Source organism: Mobula birostris, chromosome 5, assembly GCF_030028105.1.
Source record: "Mobula birostris isolate sMobBir1 chromosome 5, sMobBir1.hap1, whole genome shotgun sequence".
NCBI lineage: Eukaryota > Metazoa > Chordata > Chondrichthyes > Myliobatiformes > Myliobatidae > Mobula > Mobula birostris.
The window spans coordinates 49,756,568-49,775,216 of NC_092374.1; the positions used below are offsets into that span (position 1 = coordinate 49,756,568).

The 18,649-nt window shown below is 41.0% G+C and overlaps 1 protein-coding gene across 10 annotated transcripts in view; it reads right to left on the minus strand.

The window, feature by feature from the left end:
* LOC140197686 (receptor-type tyrosine-protein phosphatase delta) overlaps positions 1–18,649 on the minus strand; it is a 606,878-nt gene that overhangs the window by 158,446 nt on the left and 429,783 nt on the right. For 4 of the 10 annotated variants that reach the window (XM_072258000.1, XM_072257999.1, XM_072258006.1 and 1 more), the window contains exons 13-16: positions 16,555–16,581; positions 14,502–14,619; positions 1,766–2,353; positions 1,325–1,425 (exon numbers count right to left, since the gene is read on the minus strand). In XM_072258000.1, the coding sequence (XP_072114101.1) occupies positions 1,325–1,425; positions 1,766–2,353; positions 14,502–14,619; positions 16,555–16,581 (834 nt within the window). The remainder of the gene's footprint in view (positions 1–1,324; positions 1,426–1,765; positions 2,354–14,501; positions 14,620–16,554; positions 16,582–18,649) is intronic. The other 6 variants (XM_072258002.1, XM_072258007.1, XM_072258008.1 and 3 more) reach the window with 3 other exon arrangements.

The following is an 18,649-nucleotide window of genomic DNA, read 5'->3' on the forward strand; positions in this document are numbered from 1 at the left end:
GGTATGGCCGCTCACATGGGCCAAAGCTATACCTGTCTTTGCTTTGGACTTACCTAGTCCCACTTTCACAGATCTTTTCCCACTACTTGATGATGACAATAATCCTACATACTGCATTTCCACAGGAACTCGCAAATTTCATCACTTCAGCAGCCAATTTCCATTTGGCCCTTAACTTTACAATGTTAGTCTCTGATTTTCCTTTCTTGGTCTCTCTGCACCTACCTCAGTGATAGGCCAACCACAAACATCTATTACAAGCCCGCTAGCTTCCACAATTACCTGGACTATATTCTCTCTCACCCTGCTTCCCTTAAGGACTTTCTCCTTGTTCCTCTTTCTCCCTCACATTTGCTCTGATGATGAGACATTTCTTGCAGATGCCTCTGAAATGTACTCCTTCCTGAAGCATGGACAGGGGCATTGTTAAGCTTTTTATTCCTAATTCTACACTTCACGTGCCCACAAACTGACACCTCCAGTCTCTGCTTCCATCATCTACTCAGTCACCAGGTTCTAACCACTCTCAGGAAATTATTCTTTAGACCTCTCTAAAACCCTTACTCTTTCTCCTACACCAATGCCCTCTGGTTTATGTACTGCTGTGTGGAAATGTTTGATTTTACCTGTCTATGTCCCTCATAATTCTGTAGTCATCCATTAGGTCTCACCTCAGCCTTCTCTGCTCCAAGGAAAAGAACCCCAGCCTATTCAGTCTCTCCCTAAGCATCGTCTTGATGAATCTTCTCTGCAAGTTCTCACTTTTCTAATGCATTTGTCCTTCCATCAACTAGTACCTTGCTCAGTGATAAGCTTTCATAAAATTGCATTAGTTGCCGGAGGAATTGATTGAGACAGATGCAATAACAACACTTAAAAGACAGTTGGGCAGGTACATGGACGGGAAATGTTTAGATGGATTTGGACCAGATAGGAAGAGGTTAGATGGGCACCTTGGCTGGCCATCATGCTGGGCTGAAAAGGCTGCTTCCATATTTTATTATTCTGTGACTCTAGCACAATAAAACCAATACTTCCATGGAGATAGTGTATAGGAATTGAGTTAAACCATTGTCATAAGTCCTAATTGGTCTATAATGCTAAACATAAATTGAAGAATAGATATTACTACCAGTATTGTGATCAGGTTAGCATGTGGACTGCTGTTTGCATTAAACAGACAGAAAAATATGGTGCAAGTAAAACCACAAAGTCATTTCTCCCCTAAGGGATGTGACAAACAAGCTTACACAATCTACAACCATCTACCCAAACAACCATTAGTATTGAAGCAACATTTATTTACAGAGACAAAAATACTCACTTTGAAAGGAATGGCAGTGTTGTAGTTCTCAGGAATCTCCCATGTTAATAACACTGATGTCTTCATTACAGCTTTAACATGAAAATTTTTTGCAAACACTGCTGAAAAGGTAAGAAGAGCAATAGTTTAGAGGGGAGTACTGGATTGCATCAATTATTTGTACTAATCACCTCTCCAACCTGTATTTTTAAAGACCTGTCATTACCTTGAATCTCTGGAAATCTTATTGACTAAAGCTTACCTTTGTAGGCCATGCAGGTTTAAGTAGTCTCTGGCGATAGCACCTACATCAGCACAGAAGTCCCAAAGCATATTAAGACTCAATAACTTTACCTTTCAAGTTGGTGGAAAGAACTGAGATACAATGTATAATTGTGTGACCCAGCTCACAAATATTGTCACCCACCTGCATCAAGGAGCACACAAATAGACAAATCCTACCTGGATCTAGTGGCAGTGTCCGGAATTGAACACTAGGACTATATGGACCTGGACCTTTACTGGTATGAGCTCGTACTTTGATATCATACGTGGTGTCTGGTTTTAGGTTGGCAAGCTTCAAAGATGTCTCAGGAGAAGCCACAGAGAACTCTATTGGATGATTTGGGCTGTTGATATCTCTGTATAACACAACATATTTAGTGATTAAACCATTACGCTCTGCCAAAACTGGAGGCTGCCATTTCAGCTCAATGGTAGAGGCCGAGGAGCTGACAGCATGCGTGTTCTGGGGAAATCCACTTGGTTGTTCTTCTGGGATTGTGATTTCTTTCACTATCTCTTCCCCGAAGCCAACTTTATTTTTTGCACTGAGTTTGAAGACATACGAAGTGCCCTTGTGGATATCGGTAGCAGTGTAATGGTCATCTCTCTCAGTGAATTCCAGCGTTGTGAGTAATTCAGAGTCTTTGCGCCCAAATTTTAAACGATAACCCAGGACTGGTCCAAAGGTTTCTACTGGACGGTGCCATTGAATAAGGGCTGTGTTCATCTGTGTATGACTAACCAGAAGCCTGGGTCTTCCAGGAACTGTAACAACAAGTGAGATTAAATTAGAATTTTGTCACTTGCATCTATTCAGGTTTGTGTCCAAGACAGTCATTCAATTCATTCATTTGACAACTCAAGTTTAAGTTGCATATATCATACAAAAGTTGCATTGCATAAGAATCCTTATAATCATGCAGTTTCTTTGTACGTCACATCAGGATTGTGGATATGTATAGTTTACCATTAAGGTGTCAACTATCCAAAACTAGTCCAAACTGGTTTCACACAGTACTATCCCATGGAAAAATTGCAAAGCTAGGACAAATCAATTATTTGGGGGGTTTATAATTTTAATGAACAGCTAAATGTCTGAACAATTTGGAATAGTTAAGACAGAATAACAATTCATTGATACTGCTAGATGTGCTTTTGCTGGTAGCCAGCTTAGAAAATAATGTCTCGATTTTAACCTCCATCTGTAGTCTCACTGAATTACATGGGACAGCTGCTCATGAATAGCTCAAACAGTGGGACATCTCCTGAAGCAACACTTCGTGACTGGCATACAGCATATTGCAATCCGTATTGACATAATAATTTACAAAGCATCTTTGATACAACTGTATCACACAAATAACTCATCAAAAGAATAGTAGGTATTCATCAATCAGAATTGCCAACATTAATTTCCAACAACAACATATTGATTGCTTGTGCAGTTGCTATGGACTCCAGATGAATGCATGTACAATTCATGCCCAGTGGAACTTGAAACCTTACGTTTAGTGGGGCATTTCTAATTCCAAGTGACTAATGTTATGGTGCTCTCCTTAGCTTTAGGAACTGGCTGGCTCCACCTAGTATTATGAGTTAAAAAGCAATCTAATAACACCTGGAAGTGAGGGAATTACGTGAATGGGTTTCACATTTGAGGTGTGGAATTTCAGTCATTTGGTAATGTTGAAGACTGAGTAACGGCAGTCTTCCATAACATTTTGTTAGTATGAATGGTCACATCAGTTTGTTTAAAATCATGGTGCTTGCTTTTCTCCTTGTTGCTGAATGGCATTTAAATCAAGGAACAAATGAGGATGCTCGCTGGATTGGAAATCCATGAGGGAGGTTGCAAAGCCAGGAGATGTATACTGAAATAGCCACGATCAGATATTAACTGGCACTGCTTCCTTTTCCCACGTATGACGTCAATCTCCAAGTTTTACATCTAGAATAAAGATTTGAAAAGGATTGTGCATTGCTTCGGCAATTTTTTTCAATGGATACTTCAATTACTATCTTCTGAAATTTGGCAAATAATTTAGTTAGGCATCTAGGTAAACCTTTTCAAATTCACTGAAACAAGTAGACTCAAAGAGGTCTTCAAAATCTTAAGGGAAGGCAGGTAGAGAAGATGTTTTTATCCTTAAATTAGGGCGAGCATTGACAGTATTTTAAGGTTACTAAAGGTAAAAAACATTCAGTGGCCACCTAATAAAGTACTTCCACTTTATTAGATACCTCCTGCACATAATAAAGTGGCTGCTGGGTATGTTCGTGGTTTACTGCTGCTGTAGCCCATCCACTTCAATGTTGGACGTGCTGTTCATTCAGAGATGCTCTTCTGAACACCACTGTTGCAATGTGTGGTTACATGAGTTACCGTTGCCTTTCTGTCAGCTTGAACCAGTCTGGTCATTCTCCTCTGACCTCTCCCTTTAACAAGGCATTTCGCCCATAGAACAGTCACTCACCTGATGTTTTTTTTGTTTTTAGCATCATTCTCCATAGACTATAGAGACTGTTGTGCATAGAAACAACAGGAATTTCTGAGATACTGAAACCACCCCATCCTGTACCAACAACCATTCTGCAGTTAAAGTCATTTGGATCACCTTTCTTCCCCATTCTGATGTTTGAACTGAACTCCTTGACCATGTCTGCATGCTTTTATGCATTGAGTTGCTGTCACATGATTGGCTGATTAGATATTTGCACTAACAAGCACTTTAGAGGTGTATCTAATAAAGTGGCCACTAAGCATAGTTATTAATAGATCCAATTAGAAATTCAGAAATCATGTCTCAGAGAAGGGCAGAACTATGGCCACACATGTAAGTGCATGAAAGGACAAGAAACAGTGGATTTGCTGCCACATTTGGATGAAGAAGGGTGCAGGCGACTTGAGTGGAGCAGGAATATCAGCATAAACCATTAGTCGCAATGGCCTGTACAGTCAAATCAGCTGCCTGTTATTATTGTAGATAGCTAATAACTGAATGGGAGGTTTTCATCAGCTTACTGCTCAGCTGTTAAAAACCCGTTTACTTTGCAAGTGAAAGGGCTGGTGAGCAAAGTACATATGATTGTTTCAAAGCTCAGCAGATACATGGAATGCAAGCTGCTTCTTCTGTGGAATTGTGCCAACAGACTGCCTCTTCCACTAATAGACACACAAAATCAGCTGAAAGTGCAAAACTATTACAGGAAAGATCAGAGTGGAAGGCTATCTCCGAGTTACTTTCATAATTCATTAGTGAATGAAGCCCAATTACCTGGGGGAAGCAACAGTGGCCGCGCCTCTGGCACAGGGTCTGGCCCTATGGCTCAGAGGGGTAGGGAAGGGAAGAAAGCAGCAGTAATGGTGGACTCAATAGTTAGGGGGTCAGAGAGGCTGTAGACGCAGGAAAGAAATACGGACGGTAGTTGGCCTCTGAGGTGCCAGGGTCCGGGATGTTGCTGATTGCATCCACGATATCCTGAAGTGAGAAGGGAAACAGCCAGAGGTCGTGGTACATATTGGTACCAACGAAATAGGTAGGAAAAGGGAGGAGGTCCTGAAAACAGACTACAGGGAGTTAGGAAGGAAGTTGAGAAGCAGGACCTCAAAGGAAGTAATCTCGGGATTACTGCCTGTGCCGCGCAACAGTGAGCGTAGGAATAGAGTGAGGTGGAGGATAAATGCCTGGCTGAGGGATTGGAGGAGGGGGCCGGGATTCAGATTTCTGGCATTGGGACCTCTTTTGGGGCAGGTGTGACCTGTACAAAAAGGACAGGTTGCACTTGAATCCAAGAGGATACCTGTCAGGGAGGTTTGCTAAGGCTATTGGGGAGAGTTTAAACTAGAATTGCTGGGGGGTGGGATCCAAACTGAAGAGATGGAGGAAGGGGCTGTTAGCTCACAAATAGCGAAAGATTGGAGACAGTGCAAGAGGGAGGATAAGCAGGTGATAGAGAAGGGATGCGCTCAGACCGACGGTTTGAGATGTGTCTATTTTAATGCAAGAAGTATTATGAACAAAGCAGATCAGCTTAGCACGTGGATCAGTACTTGGGAGCTATGATATTATAGAGACTTGGATGGTTCAGGGGCAGGAATGGTTACTTAGAGTGCCAGGCTACAGATCCGTCATAAAGGACAGGGAGGGAGGCAAAACAGGTGGGGGTGAGGCACTGCTGATCAGAGATAGTGTCACGGCTGCAGAAAAGGAGGAAGTCATGGGGGGGGGGATTATCTACTGAGCCTCTGAGGGTGGAAATTAGTGACAGAAAGGGTCAATATCTCTACTGGGTGTTTTTTTATAGACCAGCCAATAGTAACAGGGGCAGAGGAGCAGACAGGGAGACAGATTCTGGAAAGGTGTAATAAAAACAGGGTGTCATGGTGGGAAACTTTAATTTCCTGAATATTGATTGCATCCAGTGGCATGTCTAAGGTATGGCAGGTGTGGCACGTGCTGTGGGCGCCACTTGAAGGGGGGGGGGGCGCCACTGATCTGTTTCTATTAAAGTCAGACAAGCCATCCTCGGATAGTGAAAAAAGAATTTTCTTCAGATGTATGATCTGTCTTTGATTATCATGGGCGAGAAGCACTAGGATGGCCTTATTTCAGAGCATTGTGTAAGAAGACCATGAAACGGTTCTTCACGAAGGAAAGTGGAGCTGAAGGACGGAAGAGATGAAAGTTGGAGGCAGAGGAAGCCAAGTAGTCGAGTGAGTTCTTCATGCCCTTCTTTGAAAAGCCCGGAACAAGTAGTTCGACACGCTCCATGGAGTCCCCTGCACTTGCTGCAAGTTTGCGAAGGTGGATCAAGTACAAATGCGTCACAAGCCGAGGAGGAAGTCAAGTCAGATAAATCTGAGTATGACGAGATTCAGAGTGAGGCTGCCACAGAGAACGTGGACGTGACAGGAGGGGAAGATGGTGGTGGTGGTGGTGGTGATGTTGAGTTTATTGATGAGGTTTTACCTGACGAGATTGAACCTGACGACACTGAACCTAGTGAACTGGATGGTGTCAAAGAGCCTCGAACTGTCATACCAGAATTGATTGAACAGCATGACATTGGACTTCTGAAGTTCGACAAGGATACTGGAAAAGCAATTCTGCCTGACATGTTGAGAACAGAAATAATAAAGCTGGGTTCGAAGTATTTCCAGAACAGTGAGGGGCCTTTCCTACCAACAAATAACCGCCCAATGAACAAAACTTGGTTCAAGAGGATATTGGGAAATGGTCGTGGTGAGGACGTGACTCGCTCATGGCTGGTCTATTCTCCTTCTAAAAAGTCTGCATTTTGTATCTGTTGTCTTCTCTATTCCCGGTCAGACCATCAATCCTCATTGGAGCAGGAAAGTGGATTCAACCAGTGGAAAGCACCTGAAAGGATTAGTGTTCATGAAAATGTCAAGGAACATCGGGAATGCTTCACACAGTGGAAAGAAATTTAGCTGGAAACAGAGGAGCTTTTGATGCAGTATTTCAGTCACAGACTGAGAAGGAAAAGCAGAAGTGGCGTGATACCTTGACAAGAATCCTTCACTGCATAAAATTCCTTGCGACTCAGAACCTGGCTTTGCGAGGACACGGAGTCACTTCAGCTAGACGATGACTCCAATGTGGGAAATTTCCTAAATTTCCTTGGCTTACTGAAACTACTGGCCATCTTTGACCCTGTCATAAAAGAACACCCCACTCATTTGGAAAGTCATCCTGGATCCACGCCTTATCTTTCACCGGATGTCCAGAATGAATTCATCCACATGATGGTATCCACTGTTTGCCAGAGTTTACTGAGAAGCATTCATAAAGCCAAGTACTATGGTCTCATGTTTGACTCGACTCCTGATCAGGCAGACCGTGAGCAGATGTCAGAAGTAGTGAGGTATGTGGAAGTTGATTTTGAGAGGAAAATAGTCCGTGTTAGAGAGTCCTTCCTTGGTTTTATCCAGATAAGCCAAAAGGATGCTGAGAGCTTGGTTGAAGACATCTTGAAACAGCTAGAGAAAGAGGAAATGGAGCTACAAGATTGATGGTCACAGTGCTATGACAATGTGATAGCTGGACACAGAAGTGGTGTTCATCAAAGAATAAGTGAGAAAAACAACCTGGCAGTGTTTGTGAATTGCAACAATCACTCACTCAACTTGGGGGTGTACATGCAGCCAAGCAGGATACAATGATGGTCACGTTTTTTGGAACCATCAAAGCTCTCTACGTGTTTTTCTCTCGTTCAACACAGCACTGGGAAAGACTCAAAAACACTGTGCTTGTGGTTGTTAAGTCGGAGTCCGAAACCAGGTGGTGCAAGGACAGAAGCTGTGAAGCCCGTCAACAAGTACCTTGAGGAGATACTTCAAGTTCTCCAGGACATGATAGACAATGAAAACAAGACCAGTGAAACAAGAAGTGATGCAAGGCAGCTGTACAACCGCATGTTGAGTTACGATTTTCTGATTTTGCTAGAATTTTGGAACGAAGTACTTATTCGCATTGACTGTATTTAAAAGAGGCTGTAGGATCCTAGCATGAACTTCCATGATGCTGTCCTGGATTTGAAAGCCCTCCGAGATCATTTTTATGATGAAAGAGAAGTGTTGGTCAGTGAGTCACTCGAAGAAGGAGTCGGTCAAGTCAAGAATGGAATATTGAAGTTGAAAAACGTCAAAGATGAAAGAAACAAATGGCTGATGAGAACTCGAGAGACACTGGGTTAACAGCTGAGGAGGAAATGGAAAGAGTCATGAAGGGAACACTCGCCCATCTTCACAGAGAAATGGATGAAAGGTTCGCTCGTTTGCACGACACTGATGCCAAGTTTGGGTTCCTTCTCGATGTCCAGAGACTGTGGTACGGCGCCGACAGTAATGACCTAAAGAAGAAATGCCAAAATTTGGGTGAATTGTACAGCTCTGATGTTGATGGACAGCAGCTATATGAAGAAATTCTGGATTGCAGAATGTTGCTATCAAGGCGGGTCAACATGAAAATATCAAGACCTGAAGAGCTTCTTCAATTTATTGTTCAGTATGGAGATGAGAGCATCTTCCCCAATCTTCACATTGCTATTCAGATAATGCTAACCATCGTAGTTTCCATCGCCAGCTGTGAGAGATCATTCAGCAAGTTAAAACTAATACTTTTGTATTTGAGAGCCTCCATGGGTCAAGGCAGACTCTGTGATCTTGCTCTGTTGAGTGTAGAAAGAGAAGAAACTGAAAAAAACTGACTTTGATCACATCAAAGACCAATTTGCATCATTGAAAGCAAGGAAGGTGCAGTTATAATTTTCATGTAGTGCCATAATTTGTTAAATAAAAGATTAACGAGCTTGACTTGTATTTTTGAGCTCATATTATGGTAAGGTTATCTAAAAGATGGGTGTCAGATGTTTGGACAGGGGCGCAATTTCAGTGCTTGCCATAGGCGGTATTTTCTGTAGCTACACCCCTGCTGGCATCTCCATACAGCAAGGGGTTTAGATGGGGTGGAGTTTGTTAGGTGTGCTCAGGAAGGTTTCCTGACATAATATTTAGATAAACCTACAAGAGGAGAGGCTGTACTTGATCTGGTATTGGGAAGTGAACCTGGTCAGGTGTCAGGTCTCTCAGTGGGAGAGGATTTTGGAGATACTGATCACAATTCTATCTCCTTTATTATGGCATCGGAGAGAGTTAGGAACTGGCAAGTCAGGAATGCGTTTAATTGGAGTAAGGGGAAATATGAAGTCATCAGGCAGGAACTTGGAAGCATGAATTGGAAACAGATGTTCTCAGGGAAATGTACAGCAGAAATGTGGCAAATGTTCAAGGGATATTTGCGTGGCATTCTGCATAGGTACATTCGAATGAGACAGGGAAAGTATGGTAGGGTACAGGAACCGTGGTGTACAAAGGCTATTGAAAATCTAGTCAAGAAGAAAAGCTTATGAAAGGTTTAAAAAACTAGGTAATGACAGAGATCTAGAAGAGTATAAGGCTAGCAGGAAGGAGCTTAAGAATGAAAATAGGAGAGCCAGAAGGGGCCATGAGAAGGCCTTGGTGAGCAGGATTAAGGAAAACCCCAAGGCATTCTACAAGTATGTGAAGAGCAAGAGAATAAGACGTGAGAGAATAGGACTAATCAAGTATGACAGTGGAAAAGTGTATCTGGAACCGGAGGAGATAGCAGAGATACTTAATGAGTACTTTGCTTCTGTATTCACTACGGAAGAGGATCATGGCGATGGTAGGGATGACTTACAGTGGACTGAAAAACTTGAGCATACAGACATTAAGAAAAAAGATATGCTAGAGCTTTTGGAAAGCATCAAGTTGGATAAGTCGCCGGGACCAGATGAGATGTACCCCAGGCTACTGGGGGAGGTGAGGAAGGAGATTGTTGAGCCTCTGGCAATGATCTTTGCATCATCAATGGGGATGGGAGAGGTTCCAGAGGATTGAAGGGATGCAGATGTTGTTCCCTTATTCAAGAAAGGGAGTAGAGATAGCCTAGGAAGTTATAGACCAGTGAATCTTACTTCAGTGGATGGTAAGTTGACGGAAAAGCATAATTCATGAATATTTGGAGAGGAATAATATGATTAGGAATAGTCAGCATGGCTTTATCAAATGCAGGTCATGCCTTATGAGCCAGATTTAATTTTTTGAGGACGTGACTAAACACATTGATAAAGGTAGAGCAGTAGATGTAGTGTATATGGATTTCAGCAAGGCATTTGATAAGGTACCCCATGCAAGGCTTATTGAGAAAGTAAGCAGGCATGGGATCCGAGGGGACCTTGCTTTGTGGATCCAGAATTGGCTTGTTCACAGAAGGCAAAGAGTGGTTGTACATGGGTCATATTCTGCATGGAGGTCAGTGACCAGTGGTGTGCCTCAGGGATCTGTTCTGCGAACCCTTCTCTTCGTGATTTTTATAAATGACCTGAATGAGGAAGTGGAGGGATGGGTTGGTAAGTTTGCTGATGACACAAAGGTTGGGGGTGTTGTGGATAGTGTGAAGGGCTGTCAGAGGTTACAGCGGGGCATCGATAGGATGCAAAACTGGGCTGAGAAGTGGCAGATGGAGTTCAAACCAGGTAAGTGTGAGGTGGTTCATTTTGGTAGGTCAAAAACGATGGCAGAATATAGTATTAATGGTAAGACTCTTGGCAGTGTGGAGGATCAGAGGGATCTTGAGGTCCGAGTCCAAAGGACACTCAAAGCTGCTGCGCAGGTTGATTCTGTGGTTAAGAAGGCATATGGTGCATTTGCCTTCAATAAACTGTGGGGTTGAGTTTAAGAGCTGAGAGGTAATGTTACAGCTATTTAGGACCCTGGTCAGGCCCCACTTGGAGTACTGTGCTCAGTTCTGGTCACCTTACTACAGGAAGGATGTGGAGATTTAAAAGGGTGCAGAGGAGATTTACAAGGATGGTGCCTGGATTGGGGAGCATGCCTTATGAGAATAGGTTGAATGAACTCAGCCTTTTCTCCTTGGAGCAGCAGAGGATGACAGGTGACCTGATTGAGGTGTATAAGATGATGAGAGGCATTGATTGTGTGGATAGTCAGAGGCTTTTTCCTAGGGCTGAAATGGCTAACACGAGAGAGCACAGTTTTAAGATGCTTGGAAGTAGGTACAGAGGAGATGACAGGGGTAAGTTTTTTTTTTTTACACAGAGAGTGGTGAGTGCGTGGAATGGGCTGCTGGTGACGATGGATACGATAGGGTCTTTTAAGAGACTCCTGGTTAGGTACATGGAGCTTAGAAAAATAGTGGGCTATGAGTAACCTTAGATAATTTCTAAGTAAGTACATGTTCTGCACACCATTGTGGGCCGAAGGGCCTGTATTGTGGTGTAGGTTTTCTATGTTTCTATGCGCTTTTTAATGATAATGCACCATGTTGCTATAATTTTTCCAACACCAATATCCTTAAACCATATCCTCTCCTGAAGTCCCTTTACCCTCTTCACTCAGAGGATGGTGAGAGTGTGGAATAGGGTGCCAGAGCACCTGGTAGATAAGGATTTGATTTCAACAGTTAAGTGGAACTTGGGTAAGTACTAGGATGGGAGGGGCATGGAGGGCTATTGACCTGCTGCAGATTGATGGGGCAAGGCAGATAAATAGTTTGGCACAGACTCGATGGGCTGAAGGGCTGTTTCTATGCTGTCATGTTCTATGTCTCTAAGTTCTCCCACTGGTTGAGTGAATCAAACCAATTTTTGTCAAAGCTTATGTATTTAGGCAAAAATGTATTGCAGTTTAGGAACAATATACACTCAACAAATCCCAAAGACCTTGACTAATGACTTATTTAATTGTACTGAGTGTGCAATGCTTGATCTTATTAAAACACTAGCTCAATAGGTATAAGACCTTACAGGACCTTTCATTGAAGGCATTTTGTAGACACTTCTAGTTTCAAGTGACCAATTTTATGGTTTCTGGAACTACATGATCTGTTAAATTATAAATATTACAATCAGCTCCACCGGACACATGGTTAAAGAAGCAATCCACTTAGGAGTTAAAAAAGCAATTAAGTGATTTATTTTCTGAAATGAGCTTGGGGACTGTAAAACTAAGCCTAGATTCTTTGTGTTTGATGTAGTCTCATGGCTTGCTGAAAGTGTTGATGACGTTGGAAATGAACTTGGGCTTGATTCAGGACTGTAGGCTTCTCCATTTCTACCACTAGGTATCTGATGGTGCCTTTGGGATGAAACAGGTGATTTACCCCCCTCAAAACCTAATCTATGTTTTGTGGAACTAGATAACTTTGTCACCTTTATATACCAGTGATGCTGAATGCGTATGGGCCTTGCTTTACTTTACTGAAGTGTATTTTCTGCTTAAATTATCAATTAAATGATGTGTGAAATGTGATTAAAGAACTGGGTGGCACTGTGAAACAACTAGTAGAGCCGTGGTAAGAGACGCTGGCTCAGTCCTAGCCTCCGGTGTTGTCCATGCTATGAAGATACTTGTGCAAAAACGCTTGCACAGAGAATGGCAGTGGAACCAATTGAATGCTGAAAATGAACTCTAACCTCTCTTACAGATAACAATCTGAAGAAAGGTCTGTATTTCTATGCTATTACTGTATTTCTGGAGGGATTTCATCTTTTCCTGCTGTTACTGAGCTTGATTTATGCCATACACTCTCGAATATAGGCTCAGAGATATGCAACATCTTCTTGCATGATTCATCTTAATCTATCTCTGTTTGGTCCTTTGCCTTGCACCTCACTGAGGGGCATGGATTGTGTGGATAGCCAGAGGCCTTTTCCCAGGGCTTAAATAGGGTAACATGAAGGGGCATAGTGTTAAGGTGCTTGGAAATAGGTACAGCGGGGATGTCAGGGGTAAGTTTTTCACACAGAGGGGTGGGTGAGTGGAATGCACTGCCGGCCGAGGTGGTGGAAGCAGATACAATAGAGTCATTTAAGAGCTTCTTAAGTAGGTACATGGAGCTTAGAAAAATAGAGAGCTAAGTGCTAGGGAAATTCTAGGCAGTCTCTAGAGTTGGTTACATGGTCGGCACAACATTGTGGGCCAAAGGGCCTGTAATGTGCTGTAAATTTCCATGTTCCACGTGACTCCGCTCCCATGCTCTGCTTTGAAAAATGTAAACCCTTCAGTTCTTGAGAAGGATGCCTGACCCAAAACATTCTCTGGTTTCTCTTACCACAAATGTTGCTCAACCAGCTGAGTTCTTGCTGCGTTTCTGTTTGTATTTCATATTCCGGCAGCAGCAGCCTTCTTTATTTTCTATGACCTACTCTTACTGGATCAATTGTCCACATAAACATTTCAGATCACAACACTGTAAATGGGCACTTCGCTGGAAATTTTGCCCAGTTGTGTTCAATTTTAAGAAAATACAAGGTAGTGCTGTTTCTTGATTATTAATTTTGCTCTCTTTTTGCACTACACAGATATATATTCTATGTTAATTTTAGTTTTTTAATGTACTGTACTGCTGCTGCAAAACAGATTTCATGTGATGCATCACTGATATTAAACCTGATTTTGACTCTGATTAATACAAAGTTTTCTAAGATGTAAATATTCTCCCCCTCCCCCACTCACCATTTTTCTAGCCTTCAAATACGTCATTCCTCCAGCATAGAGAGTGTTTTAAAATAATTGCTAAATGTCTACAGAATCATTGAGAGTAATTCTGACCTTTGTTTAACATGGTGATGCAGGCAATGGGATATCAATCTCACCTCACACGTCTCTCCAGAATGTATTTAATTGAAGTTGATGGAAATGAAAAGGGAGATTAATGCAAATTAGCTGTCAATTTGTGATCACTCATTTTATATTATTACAGCCAAAGTTATTTGCACTGCCTCCTGTGTGAAAGGATTTCAATTTGACACCTTGTTGATGTTCCCGGGCTCTGATTAGGGTCTCATTGAGATAGATTATGAAATATATGGTGTGTTGAATGACACATGATAGCTAACTTCACCAAGAACATACACAGAACAGTACAGGAACAGGCCCTCTGGCCCACAATAGTTCTGATGCAAAATTAAAACAATCTCATCTGTCTGCATGTGATGTGTACTCTCCATTCCCTTTATATTCATATGTCTAACTGAAAACCTCCACGGTTCCAGTGCTATCCCAGAAGTCAGTTCCAGGCACCTAAAAAATGCCTTGCTTACCCCTTTAAGCTTCCCCACATTCACCTTAAATCCATGGCTTCTAGTATTTGACATTCCTACCCTGGGAAATTTCTCTGTCTAGATACTGCCTGACCAGCTGAATTCCTTCAGCATTCTGCTTTTTTTATCTCCAATTTCCAGCATCTATAGTCTTTTGCATCTCCAGAATTTCAGATGAACTCCCCTTGGTGCTTTGATGGATCAAAAGCTTGTACCCAAGTAATTGTCTCCAAAAATTACTCACCTGCACCCATGGTTGATACCAGCTTAGCCCTACTCCGAGCTCCATCTCCTTTTGTAGTGTAGGCAGTCACGGTGATAGAGTAGGTAGTTTCAGGCAAAAGCCCAGAAATAATCATCTCCTGCACACAGAAAAGGTGGAAAAATAAATGCCAATTAGAATCTCTCCAGTTTAAAGCCATCAGTCTCTCAATAATGACGGGATAAAATAAATTGCAAAGTGTGTTTATGTTTAATATATATTAACCTTTAGAATAGCAGATATTGCAAATAATTACAACACTTTTTTCATCTACTTTATCTCCTGTGTATTTCAAATGCTCAGTAACAAGGTTCATTCAGTAAATATGCACTTGGTGCAAGGACTGTTACTCAGGGTTAAAAAGTAGTCTTCGTGTAGATGTGAAATCAGTTCTATTCTTCAAAGGAATAAGTAATATGGGCAGAATATATCACTCTTCCAGTGTACCTCATGTTAAAGTGGAATGCGAGCTTATATTTGTCATTGTTGTCCAGGTTTGGGAGAAGAGCGGCCAGCATGACCTGGAGCTTTGGGCAGTCTGGGCAGTGATGGCTCTTCTGCAGAATCGGTTGGAAAGGTGGAAATCACAAGGGGAGGGTTTCAGCAATGGGGCCAGTGGGGGCATAAATCTGTCATGGGGGTGATCCCAGCATAAGTTATTTGCAATGATCAATCAGTGGGATCTGGGGAGGGTTTGATCAGGGGATCTAGGGAGGAATAGATCAGAGGAATCGATCAGGGGAATCTTGAGAAAAATCAATCAGAAGCATCTGGGCAGGAATCAGAGACAATCAACAATGTAGTTAGAGTAGATTTGAGAAGGGCTCAACTCCAATCTAGCAGAAGTCAATCTTTAACTCCCACATGAACTCATCTGATTGTTATATTGCTGCTTACATTAAAAAGAATCTCCCCATTTCTATTAAGGGCACTTGGTATTTTCCACCAGCTTCCCTTCAGGCATTGAACTCGTAGCACTTTTTGACTCTAATTAGGTGCACATCATTAAACAGTGATCATTCCACAACATCAGCAACATCTATCTGCTGACCAATCACATCAGTGAAGTGTTTGAGAACTAGATTAACAAAAGGTGATCTGAAATATTTTGAAAACAATGTTAAAACTATATCCCTCCACAAGTCTGACTGAGTGGTTAACAAAGCCAGGGTCTTTGAGTGATATAACCATTAGGAGTGAAGGGCAAGAGGGTTTTTAAAAAGTATAATATGAATGGACAATGAAAAATTCTACACATAAATAGATTTCAATCTTGTGTTTTTAGGAATTGCTTGGTTTTGTGAGATGTGGTAAGATCATTGAAGTTACATGATACATATTGCAATGGGATACAATTGTAATTTTTTAACATGAATAGGTAGGGTTTCTAGTGCAAGCAAAAATTTAGGAAGGTCAATATGTTTGCTGGTGATCATTCATGATACAGTCACAATCCTCAGATGCTCAGACCCCCTGAATGCAGTTGCGTATTTTACATAGCCAGCAATCTTTTTACAATGGGAGTTCTGTTGTCATGAAGGTCTGATGCATTTGAGAGAATTCTAACTGCAGTCTTTGCAGAACCATACTTAAAAAAAAAAACAGCCTGGTTTTGCCAGACTTCAACCAATGCAATCTACAGTACTGCTATAACCACTGATCAGACAGGTATAATTCTTTCTTAAACTGAGAAGCAGAGGATCAATGTTGGTGTGTGTGTGTATACATGCATGCGCCAACATATAACAGTGAAGTAATTTAATTCTAGTTAATTAAAATACACAAGGTAACTATTCTGAGACACGTTTTTCCAAACTCAACAGGTTGTGTTGCAATCCATGCAAAGTGTTTACTCAAAATAAATGCACACGTTAGTACAAAAAACTTTCCACATTTCATAGAGGCCAGTTAGTGCATGCAGTGCAGCACATCAACAAAAGGAGTTTGCATAAAAATAATCGCAAATAAACACTGTGTGAAAACAGAGGAGTTAACAAACGAGATGTTTGGAGTTGTCCAATTACGATTTACTCACATGTTCAGCAGAGTCATCAGTTTCCCACTGAGACAAATCAAGATTGATAGAAAGAGAAGATACAGAATAAAGATTTAAAGTGTGTATCAAACTAGGAACTTTTGCTTCAAAACTACTTTCAGGGTATAACAAAATATTTAAATGAGGTGCCTGTAGTAAAAAATATCTTTAGTTGATCATGTTATGATTTCAAATAAAACTATTTTTTACAATTGTGAAGAATGAGCTATTTTTTATCACACCAAAACCACACAAACATTCAAAATGTGAGATCCTGTTTCAACAGCAGTAAAATAAAGATCGACTTCACAGGTAACCTGACAGCTTTTCTCTAAGGAGAGATTTCATCCTAGTTTCACCATAAAACTCATGAATTAATTATTTCAATTATTTACCAATAAGAGGAGTGAACAATCTAGAACTACTAGGAACAATCACATTTGTGTTGTGCAAATCAGAAATGAAATAAAGGTCCATGTGTTCCGATGCTAGATTTGCAATCAACAATAATATTGCATACTGTGCTCTCTTATTACTTTGATGATGTATTTGGAATAAAAAACTGGTGGCAAAATTGTCTGAATATATTGCTATGAGTACATTGGTAAGCTACACATGGTAATGCTGATTAATGATATATAAGCTGGAAACAAAAATGGCTACTTCAAGTATAGAAGTCACAATCAATGACTAAAATATTTTAAATTCTGAATATGGAATGAAGATTAAGTAATTGTGTTCACAAACAATATTTCTTTCCTCTGCAGAATTATACATGTTCAGGATATATTAATGGAAAGATAATTATTGACTGGGCAGACTTGCTTTTTAAAATAGTCAGATTTAAGATTAAAATGAAATTCCTTGAATAATTTGATACAAAGTATATCCTAAAAGGTTAAGGTTGAAAGGACAATGTACATTTAGAGTAAAATGTAGTCATTCTGCAGATGTGATATAGTATGTGTCAATGCCAGGTTCAGATAATGATCACACCACTGAAATGTATGATCTTTGAGATGGGCAACCTACTAAGCAAATGAGTAATAGACTGTCATTTCCATATAACCATATAACAATCACAGCACGGAAACAGGCCATTTTGGCCCTTCTAGTCTGTGCCGAACTAGTGCCATTTTATATTGGTCTTGAGTGATGAGAGTGGTATTAATTCGTCAAATCAATTGGTGTTTTTATGCACTGCTTTGATTTTTTTGTTCAGTGCCTCTGTTGCAAAAATATCAGCAAGTGACAATGTTGTGTATGTTATGGGGTAACAATGTGGATGATGGTGTATATGCTATAGGGTAAAAATGTGGACGATGTTGTATACGTTATGGAGTAATAATGTGGACAAAGTGGTATATGTTATGGGGTGTGTCACTCATACTAAAACGAACAGCAACCGCTGCACTAAAGTAAAGCAGCGTGCCACAGACGATGCAAGGTTTTAACAGATTCCATCCCCTTGTGAAAACTGAAAAGCTAAGAGTTAAATTTTTCTTTGAACTTCAAGAAATTTAAAAACTATTATCTCTGAATAAAGTTTAATTAATGATGCAACAAAGCATTTATTTTTAAAGTGGACATTGATACCTTCTTGATAACCAAGTGGTCAAATGTTAGGAGGACTAGATGGTCTCGTGCTTACAATCAGATCAGTCACAGATGACAGCAGGCACAGAGAGGTGAGTGGTCTATTCCTGTTTCCAATTCAGAGGGTGATTTAACCCTCAGATTTGTGCATCCTCCAAATGTAGCATTCTGTTTACACATTTATGGTTCTTCCGCAAATTTATTCTCAGTCTTTTTGAAGCTGACCTATCTCATTAAATTACTCGTTGCTGAAAAATAGGCAGCTATCTGAATTCAAGATTATAGCCAACAGTACTCTTTATCACAGTCATGGTCAGCTGAAGATTTTCACATTATACTAACTGCCTTGCTCTAAAGTTAGCATTAAACTTCACCTCTCTTACTTCATGCTGATGGAAATTGCTCTTTTTACCACAACATGGTCATTGGATGGGGTAGTGGTAGGCATTGAGGTCAATGGGGTTTTATGCTGTTAAAATAGCAAACTCTTCCAAAATGT